The sequence below is a fragment of the Esox lucius genome, chromosome 13 (genome assembly GCF_011004845.1).
Source record: "Esox lucius isolate fEsoLuc1 chromosome 13, fEsoLuc1.pri, whole genome shotgun sequence".
Lineage (NCBI taxonomy): Eukaryota > Metazoa > Chordata > Actinopteri > Esociformes > Esocidae > Esox > Esox lucius.
In genome coordinates, this window is record NC_047581.1 from 3,524,001 (window position 1) to 3,546,808 (window position 22,808).

A 22,808-nucleotide genomic window follows, 5' to 3' on the forward strand; every position below is an offset into this window, starting at 1 on the left:
GCAGTTTTGAATGATAAAGTACAGAAAGGGAAGAAAATGTGTCTTGTGAAATGGCTTGGTTGGCCTGAGAAATTCAACAGCTGGATACCATCGGAACAAGTGGTTGACCTAGAAACTGGATAAAACTCCAGGATTTTCAGGACCACGTCATTTACATGACTGCGATCAGCATGGGTGACGGTGGTTTCTATATAACGCTGCCCAGTAACTCATCGAGACATGTCTATCCAAGCAATACGAGTTTGTGCTATACCACAAAATTTGTCAAAAGTGTAGATTTGAAAGGTGACTGGGAAGTATCTTTGATAGAATTCCAATACACGCATACATGGAAGACTTTTACATGGGGTGAAAACGAATTTGAACTACATGACTCGAATAACGACAAAACTTGGAAATATGAACTCAACACTGGTTATTACAGGAGCATATTAAAACTAGTGACAGAGATCAACAGTTATATATAAAACCACATGGTGTATGGGCAGGGTATGATGAATTTAAAAATAGAATGTTTCTAAAAGCTGAGCCCCAGATTAGTTTGAAATTTAGTGCACAACTGGAACAGATATTGGGCTTAAAACCAGGCGAGCGGTGGTACGCCCCATGGTACGGGACATTCCCCATAGATATTCTGGCTGGGTTTAACACCCTATACATCTACACAGATATAATTGATTATCAACGTGTTGGTGACAGTCATGTCCCACTCCTGCGAACTGTACATATTGCTGGGAAAAAGAACGAAGTTGTCACAGTGAGGTACAACAAGCCACACTACGTACCTTAGTAAGAGCCAGTTTGATGAGATCTGTATTGAAGTAAAATCTGATCAAAACCAGCTGGTTTCATTTGTAGTGGGTAAGGTGATTGCAAAATTACACTTCAGACGCTTCAAACATTTGTTTAGAATTTAAGATGCAGCCTCAGAAACTCTATGATGATCCTCAAAGGTATGTTGAATACTATACAACACAGGCCGGTAACAGTTTACCGGGGTATCATGGTAGCGCTGCAATGTATGGGGCTGGTCTAGGGGGCCTTTTCCGAGGGCTTTTCCGGATGGCAAAATACCTTTGTTGAAACGAGGGTTCCCAATAGCAGAACCACATCTGAAGAATGCGGCTAGGAATATAGTTGGCGATGTTGTCAACAGTGTTATGTCACGACAAACAAAACAGCAGGATGGTTCTGATGGTTATGACTCCGGGTGTTAGAAAGAGACAACCTGGTAGGAGGAGCCTACCCAAGAGTAAAAAACGCAAGAATGAGACAAAAACAAGAGCCACGGTTAAAAGAGGACATACACCCCGGAGGACACTCAAAGGGAACATGGCAAAGCTGCTTAAAGTGCCAATATTATGGTTTGGGGGTGTTCTTTTGTGTCTCTGATGCTTCCACACACATACAAACTTTGAAAAAAAAACATCCATGCTGTTTTGAGTGCGATATGGGTTTCTGAATGTCCTCTGTCTTCAGTCTCTGGGTGAGCTGTTGGAAAACTCCTCGGACTGTGACGAAAAATGTGAATATTCCCACCCTCCACCCCCTCCCAACAGAGCATACCTAATGTCTCCACCGTCTAAAGGCTCCACCCACCAGGTACAGCAGTAACGTCTTCTCTGATATCCTCCATGTTGTTACAGATTCAGAAGCACCATGTCGAAGCACCACTTAAACTGTGCTGTTGTTGGCTGTAAACAGGAGCATAAAACACTCCATCGCATCCCAGTCGCAGAGGACAGAAGGGCGGCATGGCTTGAATTCATTTTTGAAGGCAATGTCCCTGCTACAGTTGTCAAAAAATATGTTTGTGCTAACCACTTTGAGACAGGCTGTTTCTACAACTTCGGTCAGTACAAGGCAGGATTAGCCAAGAAACTTTTGCTAAAAGAGTGCGCAATTCCTTTGCGTATAATACCTGCAGACGAGGGACATGTAAGTAGTTCTGTACAATTAGCTGTCTTTATTTTGCAATTCTACACAAACTAACCAAGAATTGTTTTGGCAAACTAACATTTTAGCTAGCAAATTATGTTAGACCGTTACTACGCTCTCCCCACTACCATGGTAACAGTTAGAGTGGGCGTGGGCAAAGGAGCAGCTGCTAATGAATGTGCAATTAGCAGCAGAAAACAGAAAACTTTGAAAGGGACTGAAACAAAGGGTAATAGAGGGAGGTAAGAATCTTTTCCTACAAGCTATTTCCAGCAAACAACTTCAGAAACATGTTTTATGGAACTTATAGACCTATTTTAAATTGTTGAAAACCAGTCATAATATGGGCGCTTTTAGAATATATTTTAGAAAGATGGCACTCCTACACCGTATGTCTGGTGAATGTATGAAAACATAGTTCGATTTATTCACAATTAGTTTAATTAGTCAGAGTAGCAACACATACCCCTACAGAGCCGCTATAGAGAGCATTCTGAATTATGGATGTGATACATTAAAGACAGTTTTCTGCTGGTTTATTTTACAAGGATGCCGCAGGTCACATGGATGTTACGGACCCTGCAGGCGAGAACGATGGACTTACAAAAAAGGCTGCCTATTCAGCGGATAGTACAACATTTGAAATGATTGGCCCTGTTCATAGCAATATCTTTTTTCAAGAAAAACGTATGTTAAACGGCGTTGATATAAAGGTTAGGATAGTACGCGGTAAAGATGAGTTATGCCTTATGGGGGTCGGGGATATGCGTTAACCATTGCATATATTATCAGCGTCACTATTTGTCAAGAAAGTGTCTGTTTCGCCAGCCGTGAAACTTGGACACGCTCAAGCGTTACTCTCAACCAATGCCAAGTACCCAATTGAAAGAGTGTGTATGAAGACATTTAGTTTACCGGCTGGTGTTCGCGTTTGAAACCAGGAAAACCTATTTTTAGGACCTCTACCAAAATGTATTGTAATCGGATTGGTGGACAATGACAGTTTTACCGGAAGTTACACAGAAAATCTATTTAACTTCAAACATTATAATTGGGAGTTTATGGCTATGTATGTAGATGGTCAGCAATTTCCTAGCAAACCATTCCAACCAAATTACACAACAGGGTCAGCAGTGCATGAATTTTACCAATTGGTCTTAGCTTCAGGAAAACACGTAAAGGACCAAGCCTTGGCTATTGACAGGTCGGACTTCTTACACGGCTATGCCCTTTATGCATTCAACTGCGCACCCGACGAGGAGTGTTGTCAGCACCTGTCCTTGATCAAGTCAGGGAATGTACGACTTGAGTTGAGGTTCAGACAACCACTACCCCACACAATTAATTTAGTTGTTTATTCAATCTTTGACTCCATTATCGAAGTGTCAAACCGGCGACAAGTCATTGTTGACTACTATTAGGAAAACGGTGTGGAAATGAATTCCGCAGAGTTGACTAGTGTGGTGAACCAATTTTCATCTAGGACCCATTTCTGTGGTGTGCTAGCAAGCGACCAACTACCTAGGGGGCCAGTCCGAGATGTTGCATCAATAATTATTGTTAATACACACCCAAGCATTCAACCCGGGGAGCACTGGCTCGCTATTTACATAACGGACGATGGTATTGGAAGATTTTATGACAGTTTTGGAAACCCCCCGGATTTTACATATTTTCCCACGTCAATCAATGCCTTTCTGAAAACCTGTGAGAATGTGGAATACAGCTCAAAGCAAGTACAGGACATGGTTTCAACCACGTGTGGGCAACATTGTGTGTTCTATCTCTACCTAATGACAAAAGGTCTGAGTTATAAAGATGTTGTCTTTTTATGTTGATGATTTACGAGAAAATGATGTCCTAGTCTCAAAGTTTGTAGCTAAGATGTACCAGAGTAAGCGTGATAAGCAAATGTTTAATTGCATACAACATGCTCAATCTTGTGAATCGTTTAATTTGTGCCATGGTTGTTGAAGAAATAGAAAAGCAAATCACGTGTTTGTCAACTTTATTATTCAAAAATAAAACCATTTGTAAAACCACATCAATGTTTACATAAAATTTTTCATACAACATTTATTCAAGGTAAAATATACACTTTGACAATGGATCACAAATGATAAAAAAGCATGAAATAAAAACACATTAAAAAGGATGCCATTTTGTGGGGTCCGGGATAGGGGGTTCAAAGAAAGCTTCGGTTGGTTGAAAAACAGTTGCTGGGGGTGTGGCTAAACCATCCATTGTGTCACAAGACGTTTGTTTATACAAATAGATTTTATGTCTTACAAGCACATTTGGAATAGTCGTAAAAGGCATATTGAGACATGCCATGGCCTCTAAAAACACCCCCCACCCCAACGGTCTTCTATCATCAGCAATTTTATTGGTTGCTGTCACACTTTTAACAAGATCCAACAGGTGGGAGCCCCTGATTATCTCTCCTTTGAAAACGAATTCACCATTTGAATTCCATGAAGTAAAATCTTTAGACCGATGCATTCTATTAACCCTTGTGTCGCCCTTGCGTTCCGTGCATACCCCTGTGTCCTGCGGGTCAGTTCACGCCTTGCTGTGTACACCCCAACTCGTTCGTGTCGGTGAGACCCAAGGGAAAAGGGGTGGGGTGTTGTCTAACCGTGGGACATAGAGACCCAAGGGGAAAGGGGCAGGGTGTTGTCTAACCGTGGGTAAGAGAGACCCCAAGGGACAGGGCAGGGTGTTATCTAACCGTGGGACATAGAGACCCCAAGGGGAAAGGGGTGGATGCTGTCTAAACGTGGGTAAGAGAGACCCCAAGGGAAATGGTAGGGTGCTGTCTAACCGTGGGTAAGAGAGACCCCAAGGGACAGGGCAGGCAGGGTGTTATCTAACCGTGGGACATAGAGACCCCAAGGGGAAAGGGGTGGATGCTGTCTAAACGTGGGTAAGAGAGACCCCAAGGGAAATGGTAGGGTGCTGTCTAACCGTGGGTAAGAGAGACCCCAAGGGACAGGGCAGGGTGTTATCTAACCGTGGGACATAGAGACCCCAAGGGGAAAGGGGTGGATGCTGTCTAAACGTGGGTAAGAGAGACCCCAAGGGAAATGGTAGGGTGCTGTCTAACCGTGGGTAAGAGAGACCCCAAGGGACAGGGCAGGGTGTTATCTAACCGTGGGACATAGAGACCCCAAGGGGAAAGGGGTGGATGCTGTCTAAACGTGGGTAAGAGAGACCCCAAGGGAAATGGGAGGGTGCTGTCTAACCGCGGGTAAGAGAGACCCAAAGGGACAGGGCAGGGTGCTGTATAACCTCGGGTAAGAGAGACCCCAAGGGAAAAGGGGCGATTCTAACGCTGATTCTCTACCTAGGGACAATGGGTGGCGCATCGACCGATATGCTAACCGTGGGTGACAGAGATCGTTTTTTCCCCCCCCCCCCGGGTCAGGCCGTCTCTTCTTGTGTAAACCCCCAATCGGCGCACGTGGGACAGTAAGCGTGGGTGCAGCGTTTGCATACGTATCTCTTACACCCGCTGCACACCGTGTGGGTTTTACAGTCTTTCTTGGGCGGGCAGCTCTGACACCTCTTCCTCTTACTGGCAGGGGCAGGGCCAGGGGCACGGGCAGCGGCTTCCAGGCCCTCGCGGCGATCACCTGCTCTAGCGCCCTGCGCGGCTTTCACGAGCTCAGCGGACGAGCGTGTGCGCGGGATACGCGCCCTTCTTTCCATGAGCGGCTTCACGAGAGCTTTTCCCAGCTGCTCCAGGAACACTCTCCTCTTGTTCCGCTTACGGGTCATCCAGCCGGGGTTGAGCTCCCTCCATATCACGAAGGCGTTGTAAGCGGACACGTCGATTATGTTGTGGAACACCACCAAGGGCCAGCGGGCCGTCATCCTCCTGCAGCTGTAGGTTCCGACCAACTTGTCTAGGTTGTCCACCCCTCCTTTGTTGCTGTTGTAGTCCAAGATCACGGAGGGTTTCCTGTCCTGGCGCTCGCTCACGTGGGCGTCTGTGTGCAGCGTGCTCAGCAGTACCACGTTCTTGCTTTTCTTGGGCATGTAGGACACTAGAGTGGCGCTCGGTGTGAAAGCGAACCTGGACGAGAACACCTCTCGGCCCTTGGTCGCGAGCAGCGCGGCCGGGAGCTCGGGCTTGTTCTTGCGAACCGTGCCCACCATCGTGAGCCCCCTGGCCAGGAGCCGCTGTCCGAGTTCGTAGGAGGTGAAGAAATTATCGCACGTCACGTTGTGTCCCCTGAGCCCCTCTGTCACATCGAGCACCACCCGCATGCCCTGGTTCTTCTCAGGTCCGCCCACGGCGGGCTTCCCGGTGTACACTTGCATCTTCCACGCGTAGCTGGATTTTGCATCGCACGCTACCCACGACTTGATCCCGTACCTCGCGGGCTTGCTGGGCATGTACTGGCGGAAAGGGCAACGACCTGGGGAGATGAGGAGATATGATGATGATGATGATGATGATGATGATGATGATGATGATGATGATCATGCTAGTCACAGGGTTTTGGGCGGCCCTAGGTTTTCCTAGAAATGCACCGCTGCACCGCTAGCGTGCGTTTGCGCGTGTTACCCGTGCGTTACCCACCTCTGAACGGGACAAGTTGCTCGTCCACCGTAACGTGAGGGCCCGGGTTGTAGAGGAACGGGAGCCGCTCGGACCACTTGTCCCAGACCTCTCGTATGGCCGCGAGTTTGTCCGTTGCGCGTCTCTCCAGGCGCGACTCGCGGTCGTCAAATCGCAGCAGCCTGGAGTACGTGTGAAAGAGTTTCAGAGGCATGGTGGCGCGGAACACGGGCCTTCCGCTCTCCGCGTCCCACAGACTGGCCGCTGCCTCGCCTCGGGACCTGAATACGCCCGCAAGGATCAGCAGCCCCACGTATGCGCGCAGGTCGATCGCATCCATCGCCTTCCAGCCGTCTCCGTATTTCCGAGTGCCCTCCAGGTTTGTCATCTCCAGTACCACGCTTTCTATCGCGGGTGTGATGAACAGCAGGAACGCGGAGGCTACGTCCCGCGTGTGGGAGACCGCGTGCTCCGTGGGGCCCGGGGGCATCGTGGCCGCCACGTTCGCTCGTGGCGGCCTGCCCTGTTTGGGACACGCGACCGAGGACCACGCGATTGCTCCGTTTTTCGACCGGAACGTATCTCTCTCCGCCTCGGGAGCGTATCGCTCTTGTTCCTGGTCCGACGAGGAGGAGGAAGCCTCGTCCTCCGGCTCGTGTTCCTGGTTGTCTTCTTCCTCTGACACTTCCTCCAGTTCCTCGCCCTCCTCCTGTTCCTCGCCCTCCTCCTGTTCCTCGCCCTCCTCCTGTTCCTCGCACTCCTCCTGTTCCTCGCCCTCCTCCTGTTCCTCGCCCTCCTCCATGGCATGCCTGCGATTCGCAAACATCCGTTCTAGAACCTGTTTTGCGGTGCACCTGGCGGCTCCGGGCATCGCTTCCGAGCCCTCCTCTGACACGTTCTCCTGTTGTTCCTCGTCCTCCTCCTGTTCCTCTTCGTCATCGTCGTCCTCATCTGGGACGGACGGGCGATTCGCCAAAATCTGTTCTAGTACCTGTTTCGCCGTGCACCTAGCGGCTCCTGCCATCGCATCCGAGTACTGGACACCGAGCCAGCGGGATGTACACACGCACGGTTGCGGGGGGGAGGGGGACGGACGGACCAATGTTAGTATCTGTTTCTCCCGGGGCTACGCTAGGGCCAGGGAAGGCTGTCTGCGGGTCGGGCGGACCCGGGGAGGGGTATGTGTTTAGACCACACCGACATCGGGGTTGGTCATTCAGTCTTGCCCGAGCGAACTTACCTACACATTGCAAAAACATGGAGGATTGTGCTGCTATCAATGTTTTCGGTGAAACACCGGTGAAAGCTAACAGCTTAAACACAGCTCTGCGATTTGGTAAGACATTGCAAATGGACCACAGAGATGCAATCAACATGCCAGCCCCGAAGAAACCGATGCAGAGTTTAACCCGAATCCATCAATTACACCCGGATATGGTGGCACAGGAGTGGAAATTGGACGACGGTCGGACCGGGGGATACATCTTCAACCCAGAAGAACCGGAGGTTGCATTTTATGAATTACCCGAAGGCCAAGTGTTTGAGGCTGGTGTGACTGATCAAATGGTTTTAAATGCCCGTTTGTGGGACACCTTTCGAAAAGTGTTTTATTTGGGGCCAAAACAAGGCCCACATAATACAGTAGATGTACTGTTTAAAGTTGTCGAGGGGCTGAAAGAGTATGACTCTGTTCAATTACACCCGGATATGGTGGCACAGGAGTGGAAATTGGACGACGGTCGGACCGGGGGATACATCTTCAACCCAGAAGAACCGGAGGTTGCATTTTATGAATTACCCGAAGGCCAAGTGTTTGAGGCTGGTGTGACTGATCAAATGGTTTTAAATGCCCGTTTGTGGGACACCTTTCGAAAAGTGTTTTATTTGGGGCCAAAACAAGGCCCACATAATACAGTAGATGTACTGTTTAAAGTTGTCGAGGGGCTGAAAGAGTATGACTCTGTGAGAGTGGAGTTATTTCCGGAAAATAACAGCGTGTTAGTTTGTGACTGCTGACTGATCGAGTGAGCTAAGACACCGAAGCCCCGCCTTAAGCCAACACCTTCATCAGCACAGCATAAAAACCGACAGACCTCCGGTGACATTCAAGCAGTAGGAAGAATTTACGAAACATGTCTCAAGATTACAACCAAGCGGTGATTGAAGAACCCAAGGCTGAGGACTGGCTGTGTATCTCGATTCCACCTGCACACCCAACAAGAGACTACCATTGGATTGACCGGTTTGGTGATCAACTAGGTCCTCTTAACCTGTCATACCTTTCAAATGCTAACAAGAGTTATCACAAAATGGACAAACAACTTGCACCAAACATTTTAAAGATCATCAAAGCAACAATGGGTATGATTCTGGAAAACGTTGTTGGGGCTATTCTACACAAAGCATGCATCGGATGCAAAGTGGACCACCCGAGCCAGACAAGACATTCATGTCTCGAACCGCCTGAGTATTTTTTTGAGGCCCATTATGATGACATTGTGGCGACAGTTTTAACACCGCGACTGAAACATGTGTTGGTCAAGGCTTTGAACGCATCAGGTTTTCACACACCGATGACTGATGTTCACGAGGCCGCTGAGAACTTTCTGCACGAGCTCAAGTTGGAGCCGAACATCACACAGAGACTGAGTGAGAACAGGGATGAGTACATGGACAAATTTAATGAGGATGTTGTATGCCACGCAGCGGGGTCATGGTGTGATGAAAGCAAAGAGTCTGTTGTCTAAGGCCAGGGGGTAGCTTCAGTTTTCATGTTAACATGTATATAAACAAAGATTATGAGAAATCTGAATGTTTGTGTAACTTTTCTGAATATATTGGTTGTGTAATTTCGAAAACTCAAATAAAACATTGTTAAACATGTATTAACTCTCATTATTGCTCGAACAGTCTACGATGTCTGAACAGGTTATGAAAAGTATTTTCATGGGAGCGCGTGCGGGGTAACAGTGGCCGGTGGAAGGCTGACGGTGGTGGTGGGGGTCTTTGTGACCCACTAGGGGCTATGCTAGGGCCAGGGAAGGCTAACGGTGGTGGTGGGGGGTCTTTGTGACCCACTAGGGGCTATGCTAGGGCCGGTGGAAGGCTGACGGTGGTGGTGGGGGTCTTTGTGACCCACTAGGGGCTATGCTAGGGCCAGGGAAGGCTGACGGTGGTGGTGGGGGTCTTTGTGACCCACTAGGGGCTATGCTAGGGCCGGTGGAAGGCTGACGGTGGTGGTGGGGGGTCTTTGTGACCCACTAGGGGCTATGCTAGGGCCGGTGGAAGGCTGACGGTGGTGGTGGGGGTCTTTGTGACCCACTAGGGGCTATGCTAGGGCCGGTGGAAGGCTGACGGTGGTGGTGGGGGTCTTTGTGACCCACTAGGGGCTATGCTAGGGCCAGGGAAGGCTGTCTGCGGGTCGGGCGGACCCCGGGACAACACGAGGGTTAATGAAGGGCCTACTGGTACGAGCGCGGCACCTGCTGGCATTTCGCGATAAGAGGTGCACGAAAACCAACGTGTTGGCAACTCTGGGTACCGCTGGTGGGCTCCTCTGGCTGGAGGGAGGTGGGTACCGGACCCCGGTGGCATGGGGTAACATCGGTAGGCCCACTGTTACTTGGTGTTAGGGTTTGGACTCTCCTTGACCTACTGTGCAGTTATCCTGGGCTCCTAGTGGAGCGCAGCCTATGGAACAAGTGAAGCGCGGAATTTAGCTAACACATTCCCCAACACAGAATAAAAAAAAACACAGCCAGAATGCATGTGACTATAAACCGAAACATGTCTCAATGATACAAGAAACCGAAGCTTGACCCACGCAGGGTTCACGGAACTATGTGCCATGACACCTATTCTCTCAGCTAGATTTCAGAGCACCCTTATGCACGGGCAGGTGGGATAGGAAACAAGACACATAATTGTGGAAGGGATTCATTTCTTTAATGTTATTTCCAATTGTAACAACCCAACAACACACCACAAAACAGTAGCATAAGCACATATTCCCAGTAGGTCTGGGCTGTTGTTAGTTCCCGCTGATGTCGATCTCCCCGGGCTTGTTTGTTTCCGAGGATCACTGCACGCAGTTGTACTTATATGCTTCTCTTGTCATGGCTTGCCTTTCCTTTCCTCCTCACCTGCCTGCAACTCACGCTTGATCACGAAGCGTGTACGAAACGCTGCGATGCCTCTGCGACCTGTACGTGTCTCACGGGATAATCGTACAAGCTTTTCACCTTGGGTGTAACGTAGCACGCGATCATGGCTAATAGGGCGCAGAGATGGTGGTAGTGAGCAGTCCCTAAGTGCATGGGTCTTGTGAAGGAACTGTCCGTGGGTCCAATCAAAACATCAACTCCGTTGTCGCTGAGGGATCTCACGTTGACACGGGCAAGGGTTTCCTTCTCGTGATCTGTCAGGGTCCGGTTCTTCACGAGGAGACAGTCATACAACTTGGACATCGCGTTACTCGATTCGGTGCAGGTCCTGGGGTAGATACGCGGTGGGATTGCGGGGGTGGGGTGGAGGCTAGGAGGTCCTGTGAGAGCGCTGAGAGGGTCGCTGTCAGGGTGACCGCCCGGGTACAATTTGCTGTTTCGGGTGACCGTTTTCCGAGCTCGAATTGTTTCTCTTGCCCTTATTATGACTCGTTGTCCTACGAATTAGGACAGTTTTCAGGATGAAGCTGTTCGTAAATACAGGAAAGTGCTGGGAGAGGAGCGCCCTGTGCCATGCTCTGGAGACTAAGCTTTATATAGTTTCCCATGCGGTCCCGGTGACCCTCCTGTAAACAGCTGGATATTACAGGCTCTACTTCGTGTATCCTCCTTTGGAACCTTTTGGAGTCAACAGCAACCATTGTCCAATACGGAATACGTGCCTCCCTAGAGTGTGTGGACATGGATACAGATTGCACCTGGGCAATTGGGTTACTGTAGTGTACCCTGCATTGGTGTTTTTTCTGTTTTTCTATCCTGCCGTTCACGGTCTGTTTCTCATAGTTGAAGTGACACGAGCGGTTGGTTAGGATTCCGCGCTGTGCGTTGCGCAGAGCCGAGTGCCCTCCAGGTTTGTCATCTCCAGTACCACGCTTTCTATTGTGGGTTTGATGAACAGCAGGAACGCGGAGGCTACGTCCCGCTTGTGGGAGACCGCATGCTCCGTGGGGCCCGGGGGCATCGTGGCGTTCATTCAGCGGCGAGTAGCCACTCACCGCGATCGGGCTGTGTGCATCGCTATCGGGTTTGGAACACATCCTGTGCGTGCGTAGGTCTGGACTCCTACTACCATAAACCTGTAAATGTTTTCTGTTTCCTATTCACACATTCTTTCATGTTGCGAGTGTGTCAATAAACAAGATATCTGATTCTGAGAAATTGGTTCTTTGTCATTTATTCATACATATACATAACACATGTTGGTACGTAATACACACACGGACATATATATGTGACTAGATAGGAAGCAGATGGGGGGGGGGTGGAACAATAACACAGTATAAATGTTTGCGATTTGCACCATTGCTCACTTGTTGTGGCCTGTGTATAATTCAGTTCGGATAACTAATGCAAAAGGAATAAAGGTAAATGTGAGCCATGTGGACATAGGGTATATCCAGAAGGGCACGCTGCCGAAACAATGTTCCTTGCTTGTGGAGATTCTGGTGATTCGGGTCATTTGTGTCTGTTGCCGATAAAGCAGCTCAGGACACAGAGGCTGTAACAATGAAACACTCAGGTCCCTTGAATGTTATAATAACAGAGATATCACTAAATACAGTGTGACCAGGAGCGCACAAGCTGTCTGCGTTTAAGTGTGTTCCAGCTTTACGCTCCCTTTGCTTCGGCCTAATTACACGTGAGCCAGGCCCGAGGTCCTCACATGAAGCTGGATTGTGAATTGTACGGGTTGCTGTTTCTGCTCATGTAGTCCCGGGCTGAGCAGGGTACGGTCAGCACCTCCGAGATGTCTCTCTGAACATCAACCGGGATCCTTTCGTGTTTCTCCTTTAGTACGGTCGAGGTCAGCACCATGGTCACCACGTACATGATGTAGATTATGATGTTGAACACGGCGATGGCACACTCCATGTTGTGCAACCTCTGAGTGTCGCTGATCAGAGGTCGGTACAGCAACTCCATGCAGCCCGAGATCACGGCCATGAACAGCTCGATGTTCATCATGATAAGGCACACCAGCACGGTCCTGGTGCTCTTGGTGGACTCCGGTCCACGCAGGGAGCCCTCGGACCCGTACATTTTGCGTTTGCTCTTAGCTGCAAAGTAGCTGAGCACTAGGCTCACGACCATTGCCAGACATCCGAGCGTGATTAGGGCTATGCCCGAGTGAATGTAAGCGTACTCGTACTCGGGTCTGCCCCGGGAAGAAGCATCGGGCGTAAGGTTCGCATCTTGCCAGCCCGCGGTCCTCGTACCGTGCCTGTTGTCGATGAAGTACAGAATGTTATTGGGGATTGTGAGAAACCCGACAATGAGAGACGTGATGACAGCTATGGCAGCCCCCAGCTTGCCCTTGAAACGGGCCGCGTTCAACATGGTACCGTTCGAAACCGCTGAAATTCTGTTGTTAAACAAATCTTTACTCGTGGACACCAGAGATTCGAGCCCTCCCAGGTTAATTTTCTTGCGAATCATAGCTCCCGTAGAGGACTCGCGGGTCCCTGTTGCCGGTTTCTGTTATTGTCCTTGCTGATTTACCCACGCTGCAACTGTTGGGAGTAACGTAAGAGTTCAAATTTCTGTAACCTCACGATCCGAAACATTTAATACAATGAAGCTCCAGGAGCCCGTGATAGAATTCAGACCCTCACGCAGGGCACTATGGGCTAGGTCTACAGGCGACCACCGTTGGTACAGAGTCCAAGGTATCACCAGGCCCCTAGATTCGATCGCGTGCAACAGGAAACGCTCAGCCTGTAACAATATGATAAGCATGGATCTGTTCGCGAGGGTTATCAAGGACATAAACGCGAACCCGGAGAGCTCGCTCGAGTGGCTGTATGGGTACATAATACACCTGAACGCTCCCAGGTCCAAGGTATCAGAGTTCAAGGATGCGCTGTTGCGATTGTTGAGGTGTAAAGCTCTGACTCCGGAAGCCTGCAGGCGCCTGTGGGACAGGAATCGTATGTCCACCGGTATAGGCATTGCGGTGGACGCGCAGTGCAAGGACGTGTTCAACGGGAAGAAGACAAAGTGTGACGTGGGGCCGGTATCTCGGCTCATTCTCACGCAGCTCGAGGCTCTGCGTCTGACTCCCGTTTGCGCAGGCCTTAAGGTAGCCGGTTTGCCCAGGCCAGATATTTGCTCTAAACCCGGATCCTACACGTACCACAATGACTGTAAGCGAGGCTGCAGGTCCATCCGTGCAACGTGGGGCTTCTACACCGAGGTGGACCTAGTGGCCCACGACACGGTAAAGGACAATATAGCGCTGCTGGAGATCAAGACAAGGAATAATGACATTCTGGACCGGACCACACTATGGCGATACAATACTCAGCTGTGGCTCACCTGGGTGATGTTCTCGCTCACATACCCGAGCATGGCAGCACGGTCTGCTGCGTACCTGGTGATAGTCAGGCCAGGGACCAACCAGGTTACCATACGGAGTTGTTTAAGACCCACGATATCTAAGCGCCTACGTAGAAAGTTCCCGTGGCTGGACTGTTTCTGTTCCCAGGTACTTAACTGCCTGACTCCTATGTGTGTGAACATGAGAGTGGAGACCATGCTAGCCTCTGCGGCAATTGGGACCCACACGTGGTTAGACCCTACCGAGTTGGGTCACAGGAACATACTTTTCAACCGTGAGAAACTGAAGAACAGGAACACTGTAGAGTCAGGGGCTGCAGCTGCGGATTATCTCTCACATGTTGTATTATGTCAGAATGACAACTATCACAAGGAAGCGGAATGAAATGTACATGTTGCGTTCTCAACACCGAGCTCCTGTCTCCAGCCGCAGAGCATTCACTTACCATGCCTAGAACAGCCGACCGTACAAAGAAGTGAAACGGGTATATCCACCGCGGGTTGGATATCCACCACGGGTTACACCGTTCCTATACACTGAGCATAGAGATTCACAGTCTGTGGTTATTCAAGAAGATAACGCAACAATGGGTTTGAAAAGAAACGCTATCCACACACTACTCGCTAATCCTCACCTGACCCCATTCGAATTGATTGATGAACCGAGTGAGCCACAGGATTGGGTTTTGATAGACCATCTCATAGTCACCTATAAAGTACAGAAAGGTGATTACATAGAGGGTGATTCGCGTGGTTCCATAGTGAACATGGCCAGAACGTTGGCAAGTGCCTACATCTCGGAGGATGCAGCGAGCCGTTGTGTAGTGCTCGTAAAGGATGGTCCGGGGGCTCAGAAGCCAGCAGTCAGGGAGCTCAGAGCAAACCGAGCCCTTGAACCTCACATTGATTTCTGCAAGCGTAATTTGTGTGCTATAGAATACACCATGATGAAGATGCTGGCCGAGATGGGTATGAAAAACAAGTTGTTTCTGGTTACCGGTGCGAAGGGAAACCTCTCTGAAGATGGCTCGCTACAGGGAACCTCAGTGGACAACGTGGTTTCGTTCCATCATCAGCACCCTGTGTGCCAAGACGAAAGCGTGTACGTGTCAACGCCTGAGGATCTGGAATCTCCCGAGCGTGAGCTGTCCAAAGTAGATCCCAGTTACACTGAAGGTTCGATAGACAGGCCCGAGGGAATCGATGGTGTCTTCGTGGCCACTTTCGCAGACCCAGAGACCATACAGCTGTCCATATTGCGGGACGCGTGTCTGCTGTGTAAGAGCACAGAGGCCGATACGCTGATCGTTGAGTTGGCCAACATTCTGAAAGGTAGCGTAACCGTGTGCACAGGAGACTCGGACCTTGTGGCCGTGCTCACAGCTTGCGGCCGTGAGGGTATTATTCTGAGGCTAGAGAACAAGAGCTACCGAGGTGATCGAGCCATGCACACCTCCACCTTCATGTCGCAGCTGTTTGACAACCCCTGTGCCCTGGATACATCAAAAGGGCTGCTGGATACCAGCGACAAAAGGTTCAGAGTGCTGTGTGACATCACGGAAGAGGATGAGCACCTGCTACCAGCGCCCCGGAGGCTACACGATGAGTTTGAGGTCATTCTGAATGGGCACGGTCCGGGCCTATCTGCTATGATTTTGGCTAGGTACCTGTATGGCGCGGGGGTCAGGGGATCTCTCTACTGCGAATTTATGGATAGAGTTGTCGGGAAGCCCACCCGGGAACTACTGGACTGGTTACGTGACCTTTCATTCGACATCAGTCTCAGTAAAACGAAAGCCTCTTCCATGTTCACGAGGTTATTTGCCGAAACTGAAACTCCGGTACAGAGCTCAAAACAGTATAACCTCCCGTGGTCTGGTAGGAAGAGGAAGCAACCGTGTCCGCAGGAGCACCCAGGTTACGATTTCAATGTCACCATTGAAAAACTCCCCGAACCCACGGAGTTAGCGGTCAAAACCCCAGATAAGTACATGACCACGATCAAGCAGCTTAGTGCAGCGTACATGCTCGGTACGGTACCGAGAGGCAGTCATGGTCGTTTCCTGAGGATGAACCAATCGGGGAGGCACTTTTTCATGCGCATAAAGGACGATGTGCTCCTGGACGAGAAAGTGCGTACGGAAAAGCTGTTTTTCATGGTGCTATGTGGGACCGATTATAACGTGATTCCAAGGGGAGTCGGGGGTAAGCTATTCTTGAAAGGAGTGGTGACCAACTACAACGCCTATTCCTCCTGGTGCCAAGAGCTCAAGCATTTACTCTGGGGCGTAAGCGGTGCTCCTTCCCGGGACCGCGATTATCACAAGATGGCTATGACTCTAGCCAAGTTCACAAAGATCCCAGCGAAAACAGTTACTAAGAAATGGACCGAGGCGATATGTGGATCAATGATCCGGACCATGAAATATGTGTGCGAGCTGTGGAGCCTGAAGAGACCGAGGCCCGGCCCTGAGTACGGGTTCTCTGTGACTAACGGTCTAGTCTACTTTGAGCACGTGGACACAACGGGCGAGGATGATGAGCTGTGACCCATTGGAATCTACGGGTGGCTTATGTCTGTGTTTTGTAGAGATTCACAAGGCACCGTTGCCGGTGTACAGATTCAGCAGAGATGTGCGCTGTATTCATTGTGTGTACGATTCAATAAAGACTTGTTTACCTATTTGGCCTGTGTGTTTACATTGTTTCTGTGTAGTGTTTTTTTTCTTAAGGGTCCTGACTGAAACACATAAAGTGGTATAGTTTAGGAGCGAGCGATTACATGCGCTAGTCCTAGATTGATGCCGCTGTACAATGTGGTCGTACTCACCGAACTTCTCCAGATCTCTGCCCACTGCCAGGTCTTTGTATAACCAGGGGCCTATCTCCTGTAAAACCTGGATGAATCTTGCAGCCCGTTCCTCACTCTTCAGGCAGTATTCGATGATCTTGTGCATCATCTTGACCTCATTGGTCTTGGCGTGAATAGAGTTGAGTAGATTCATACCGTGTGTGTCTTTGTTCAATAACGCATCTGCCCATATCCGACACAAGCTATAACCTCTATCTGCGATTACATCCTTGTGCTCCGTCAACGCCTCAGTGCAACTCACCGCATCAAGCCATGCTGCAACTCATGGCCCTACCCTGATCGACAGGCTTAACTTGCGTGAGGCCAGGGCATCATCTGCTAGATGGTTCGATTAGTCTTTCGAGGAGTTTGGGAAAGACATTCTAACCTAAAAGGCTTGTGAATAGCGAAAATGTGTGTAATGTGCATGTTTATAAGCTAGAGTCTGATCCCTAGGCGGACTCGTAAGACCTGACGATTATCTGACCGGAGACTACCTCCTACGTTCTGGTATTACACAGCGCAGTCTCTGGGTCCCGGTCGGACTTTCTGTTATTGCACGGTGCAGATCACTGAATCTGCCCAGAATCATGTACCGTGTAACACTGTGATACGATAACACATACCGTTTCGTTAATTCTTTATACCAGGGAACCGATTGACCTTGCATAAACGTGCTGGAACCGGACATGGCAGTATGTGATTCACGAAAACCCGACGTGTTTAGTAACTGTTCGAGAGTATCTCGAACTATAGTGTGAAGCACACTCTGTGCTAGGATCACTCCCGAAGATGAATTTTGACACAGAGTCTTTTCACTTAGATTTGTTTTATTGCATTTGTAATATACAGATATACATCGTCACATGTGTTAGGAACAGGGAACAGCTTTTTGTACTATACAATCACATAGACATCTAGTTAGGTGGAATGGTAGGGAGGTGTTCCAGGGACGTATAGCGTGAGGAAACATCAAGGACAAGGTGGATAGATTATATTTCGAAACAGGCATAGAAACGCATCAGGGTGCCCCAGTCAGAGCTGGCAAATGTGGCACGGGGAAGGGACATTCAGGGTCCCCTACTGGAGCTGCTGCACCCGGGAGCTGATACCGGATTAGCGGATTAAGATGAGATGAGATAATCACATAGACATCTTCGGTAGGCACGGGTGGATCGCTAAACAGATGCATGTTATAGCTAGCAATCACCAAGGAGATGAACCTGCGGTTGGGTGCTGGGATGCTAATGTTCTTGCTCATGTCTTCCAGGTACTTCATCATAGCAACGGTATCCTTGCATTTTATCTCGAACTCTGCTATTTCCTCTGGAAGCAGTTGCTCATGTTCCTTCAGTTTCTCTAGAGCGGGCCAGATGGTCCCGGTCCCCCGGTTGTAAACAGGGTTTTGATTCACGTACCATAGATCTTTCACCTTTTCCCCGAGTGCTGCGCGCACGGTTTCCGTCAGTGCCACAGTGGGAGGGGGTTTCCTGACTGACAAAACACATAAAGTTGTATAGTTTAGGAGCGAGCATTGTAATGTGCTAGTCCTAGATTGACATCGCTGTGCAATTTGGTTGTACTCACCGAATTTCCCTTTCTCTCCGTACATTTCCAGGTCTTGATATAACATCTGATTTGTCTCGCGTATCATCCTGAGGAAGCCCTCAGCACGTTCCTCGCTCTGGAGGTGGTATTCGATAACATCCTGCATCCCCCTCACCGGATTGGTCTCTGTAGTATTAGACCAGATTATTTTCCGATAGTCGCTGTCCTGTTCCCTCATCAGGAGAGTGCCTGTATATGTACGGAAGCCATGCTGCCTCTCTGCTATATCGTGCTTGTATCTCTCCAATTTTTGGGTATACATTATATCGATCCAGGTTGTGCATAGTGGAACTAACGTTGCTTAGCCTGTATATATGTGATACTATGTTACAACCTGGCCCCTGTTTGGCTGGCTGTATGATCCATGGATGGGATGTGTTGGCCTTGCATCCAGGATACCCAAGTCTGGTCGGATCGTGCCCAGGGGGGGGGGATGGGCGACCCGTTGTTGGCAGTACGGAATCTGGTTAGGGTGCTATGTGGTCGGATGAACGAGGCAGGGGCGTTTGACCAGCGCTGGCTATGCGGTCGGATGAACGAGGCAGGGGCGTTTGACCAGCGCTGGCTATGCGGTCGGATGAACGAGGCAGGGGCGTTTGACCAGCGCTGGCTATGCGGTCGGATGAACGAGGCAGGGGCGTTTGACCAGCGCTGGCTATGCGGTCGGATGAACGAGGCAGGGGTGTTTGACCCGCGCTGGCTATGCGGTCGGATGAACGAGGCAGGGGTGTTTGACCCGCGCTGGGTGATACAAACTAGGAATACCTGGATGCCACATGGCTGTTTTGCTTGAACCACGGCTGTGTGGCAGCGCTGTGGTTCCATATATGAGCCTCTAATATGTATGCAACCAGCAATCTACTAAGTCACATAAACACAATAGGCTGCTGTTATAACACAATAGGCTGCTACGTGTATATAAGACGTGGAACCGTATCTTTGTATAGGTTTCTTTATTCTTGCAAAATACATGCATATAACAACATTCACAGGGTGCATATACAAATACGCTCTAACCACAACCATTGAGAAAAATAGGATACCCAAGAGTGTAACACTGCACTGTGGCCACTGATAGTAATAGTATCAACAACTTCTCACATATCATAATCATGAGAGCAGGCCTTTTTTTTTACAGGTGCATGTTTAAGGTCTGGGATGATATCCACTGTACCAAGAGTTACACTGTCAACACACACACACACACACACACTGCGATATCCTCGTTCCGGTGCACTGTTTCTTTCTTTCTTTCTTTAGCACAACCCGGCTCTAGTCCCTGTCTTCCGAACCGGTTTCCTTACGTGTACTCCTACAAACTTTTCGTTGGGTTTGGGTTTTAAAGTGGAAACTTCGGGTTGTCAAAAACCGCAGATCTCGGTCCGAGTTGCCACCAGCTCAAATGGTCTCCTGGGTTCCAGAGTAATACAAAACAGGTTTATGGAATGACTCTACAAACACATACAGGTCTTCTGCACCTGCTCGCTTGATGTGTACTTCAATTAAATGTTTGTTGATTTCAACCACACGGGCGGACGTTCGATACCACAGACACACAGAGTCGGTTTTTCGAAGTTGCACCTTGGTTTTTCCCGGACCGTGCACCTTGGTCCAGTATATCACCAGTTCCATCGGCTCAGAGATATCAAACCTTATGTCCGCGGAGTCACCAGCAAGCTCAATGCTCGAGGCTGTAGACATTGGGTTGTCAGTGTGATAATGGCTGGGGACACGTGGGTCTCACGGTTCGCGTGTGTGCACTATAAAACTGTCAGTTTCACGGACAAAGTCTCTTACAAACTGAATAAGGTGACTCCTGTTAGTATACACGTTTCATGATCAGCCGAATTATCCGTGGTCGATGCGAAACAATGGTGAAAACAATAGAATGGACACATATGGTCATGGTATCAGAGCTTTAATAAAACATTTAGTGTAGTCACTAGCACGGATATACCTAAAGGTTAGAACCTGTACATGCGTGTGAGACAGACATACATTTTACACAGAGTCTTCCCTAAGTGGCATAAGTTCCCTCTCTAGCATGTGGTTGACACGCATTGCTTTCCTATTGCGTTTCCGTATCCCATAGAGACAACAGCATATCACACAACATGTGAAAATAGTAACAAACACAATTGCAATACCAATAGTTATGTACAACCCATATGTCTCCCACCAGATGACCCACGGTCCCTCATCCTCATGGTATAGATCCTCGTCTCTCATAACATCTTGGCGTTCGGACTCAACGAAAGACAGTAGCTCCGCGTAGTTGATCTCATCGTCCTCACAATCTTTCTCAATCGCTTGTTCCTCTTCCTTGCTCAGTGGTCGACCGGTCAATTCGACCAACGCTTTCAGTCCTCTTTCTACATCCCTAGTGTAAAAGGAATTGCCCAGTCTAATTATTTGCTCTGTGTTGTTCAGGGTTCCCTCTGAAACTCCAATAACCTTGGCTAGAGCGAGGATCTTGTCCTTGTTGCTGACAACTGCAGCTCCGACCGCTGATGCAATCCCTTTGGCTTTGTCAGAGGTCACAACGTTCTTGATCTTTTCCATGGACCGTTTCAATTTTTCACTTTTTGATGCTTTGGTATCCACTTGATAGATACCTCTGGATACCGCAACTTTACCAGAACTAACCTTTTTGGTCCCCGCGTAGACCTCACAGTTCTTTGGGCTCTTACATTCATCGCATTGAGCCGTGAGGCATACTTTCATGGTGTAGCTTGAGTAACAAGGTACCTTCTGGACATCCCCTCCGGGGCACTTGTAAGACACATCGATTTCATCAGCCCCGTAGTTCTTCAGACTCAGTTCTTGCGCATTGCTGGTACTCATGATCCTGTCGCCATCGTTTTTCTTATTGAATCCGTCAAAAAGTCTAGTTTCTTTACAATTCGTTACGTGACATGCCAGGCAGACTAGGTCCTTGTACTCTTTGAATCTGGACATCCTGCCTATGCCACGGGCATGGACCCTTACGGTTGAACCGTTAGGACACCGGGCATTGTAATTCTCGGTCACAGCTGCCACTTTATACGTGGTAACATAGACCAGTACCAAGATGAGCTTCATGGCTGGGTCCCCTTGTCTCTGTTTGCAATCAACAAAATTCATTCTATGATGCCTATGTATATATATATTGGTTTCCCGGGGATTCCCTATATGTGTGTAATACCTTTTCCTGGGGCCTGGTTGGCCGCTTCCTCGGTGGTAGGCGGCTCACAGTTTTTCGTATGGAGCTTGGACTGGACACTTGCTGGGCTGATGATAGTTTGATTTAGCAAAAATCCCGCCCACACTGCCTATGAGCAACAACTTTCATGAGCTCTGCTTGACAGAATATATATATATACTGAGCTCGGACAAGTACTAGAGTTTCCGATTGCGTGATTTCACTGGGGTTTAAGAGATCCACTGTCACTTTTCGGGATTCGTGGCCATGTTGATAATACTGGTTATGGTGTATGTTACCCTTTGCGAAGGCTGTGTGAGGAATGGATCTTGTTGCTGGTGTCCACCTGGGTTCCGGGTGGGCGAACAAGCGACGTGTGAAGACTCGCAATGTACACCTTGCAAGAGTGACGAATACATGACTTCGTACAACCGGCTATCAAGATGTATGCTGCAACCCTATTGTGACCCTAATGTCAACTTTGCTACACCTGAGCACAGTCCGATCCGGAAAACCATCTGTAGGTGTAAAGAGGGATTTTATTGTTCGGATGAACATGTTTGTCTTACATGTGTTTCTCATTCCAGCTGCGCTGAAGGTTTCTTCTTGGGGTTTTCGGGTAATCACACTCACGATGCTAGGTGTGACCCTATACCGGATCGGCTAGGATTTTCAAACCCGTTTCTTTTACTTTGCGGGATTCCCATCGTGGCCGCTATAGTGGTCATGCTCGTGATCTTTACAAAGAAAGTTCGGATCGAATACCCAGATGTATCCAGTATGTTCAGGAGAATTTGTGATTCCCTTATGGTCCACACCAAGCACCCGGGTGCTGGTGGGGAAACCCAACTACAAGAGGCTGAAGGTGCTGCACAGAACCTGTGCCTTAGTACACGTGGTGAACATGAAGGAGCGCATGTGATTCAATGTATTTGTAACGTACCACATAGAGTGTGGCTGATCACAGTGGGAGTCCTAACCTTAGCCTTGGGACTGGGCTCTGGACTCGTTCTCGTGGTGGACTGGAGCCTGATGGCTTACTGCGACACGTCGGTTTCTGTGTACACTTTTCCCTTAGGCCATTCCATAACACCCCAAGGCCTT

The 22,808-nt window shown here is 49.1% G+C and overlaps 1 protein-coding gene across 1 annotated transcript; it reads right to left on the minus strand.

Annotated features, from left to right (window-relative positions):
- Positions 1–5,353: 5,353 nt before the first annotated feature.
- Positions 5,354–7,935, minus strand: LOC117595419 (piggyBac transposable element-derived protein 4-like). The gene is made up of 2 exons (XM_034296345.1): positions 6,527–7,935; positions 5,354–6,362 (listed from the first exon to the last, which is right to left on the minus strand). Exons 1-2 carry the CDS (start codon positions 7,527–7,529, stop codon positions 5,362–5,364), a joined length of 2,004 nt encoding a protein of 667 aa, XP_034152236.1. The 5' UTR covers positions 7,530–7,935; the 3' UTR covers positions 5,354–5,361.
- Positions 7,936–22,808: the final 14,873 nt, after the last annotated feature.

Coding starts and splice junctions, on each gene's coding strand:
- LOC117595419 (XM_034296345.1), bottom strand. CDS start 7,529: ATGGCAGGAGCCGCTAGGTGCACGGCGAAACAGGTACTAGAACAGATT. Junction 6,363..6,526: donor GCAACTTGTCCCGTTCAGAG/GTGGGTAACGCA, acceptor TCATCTCCCCAG/GTCGTTGCCCTTTCCGCCAG.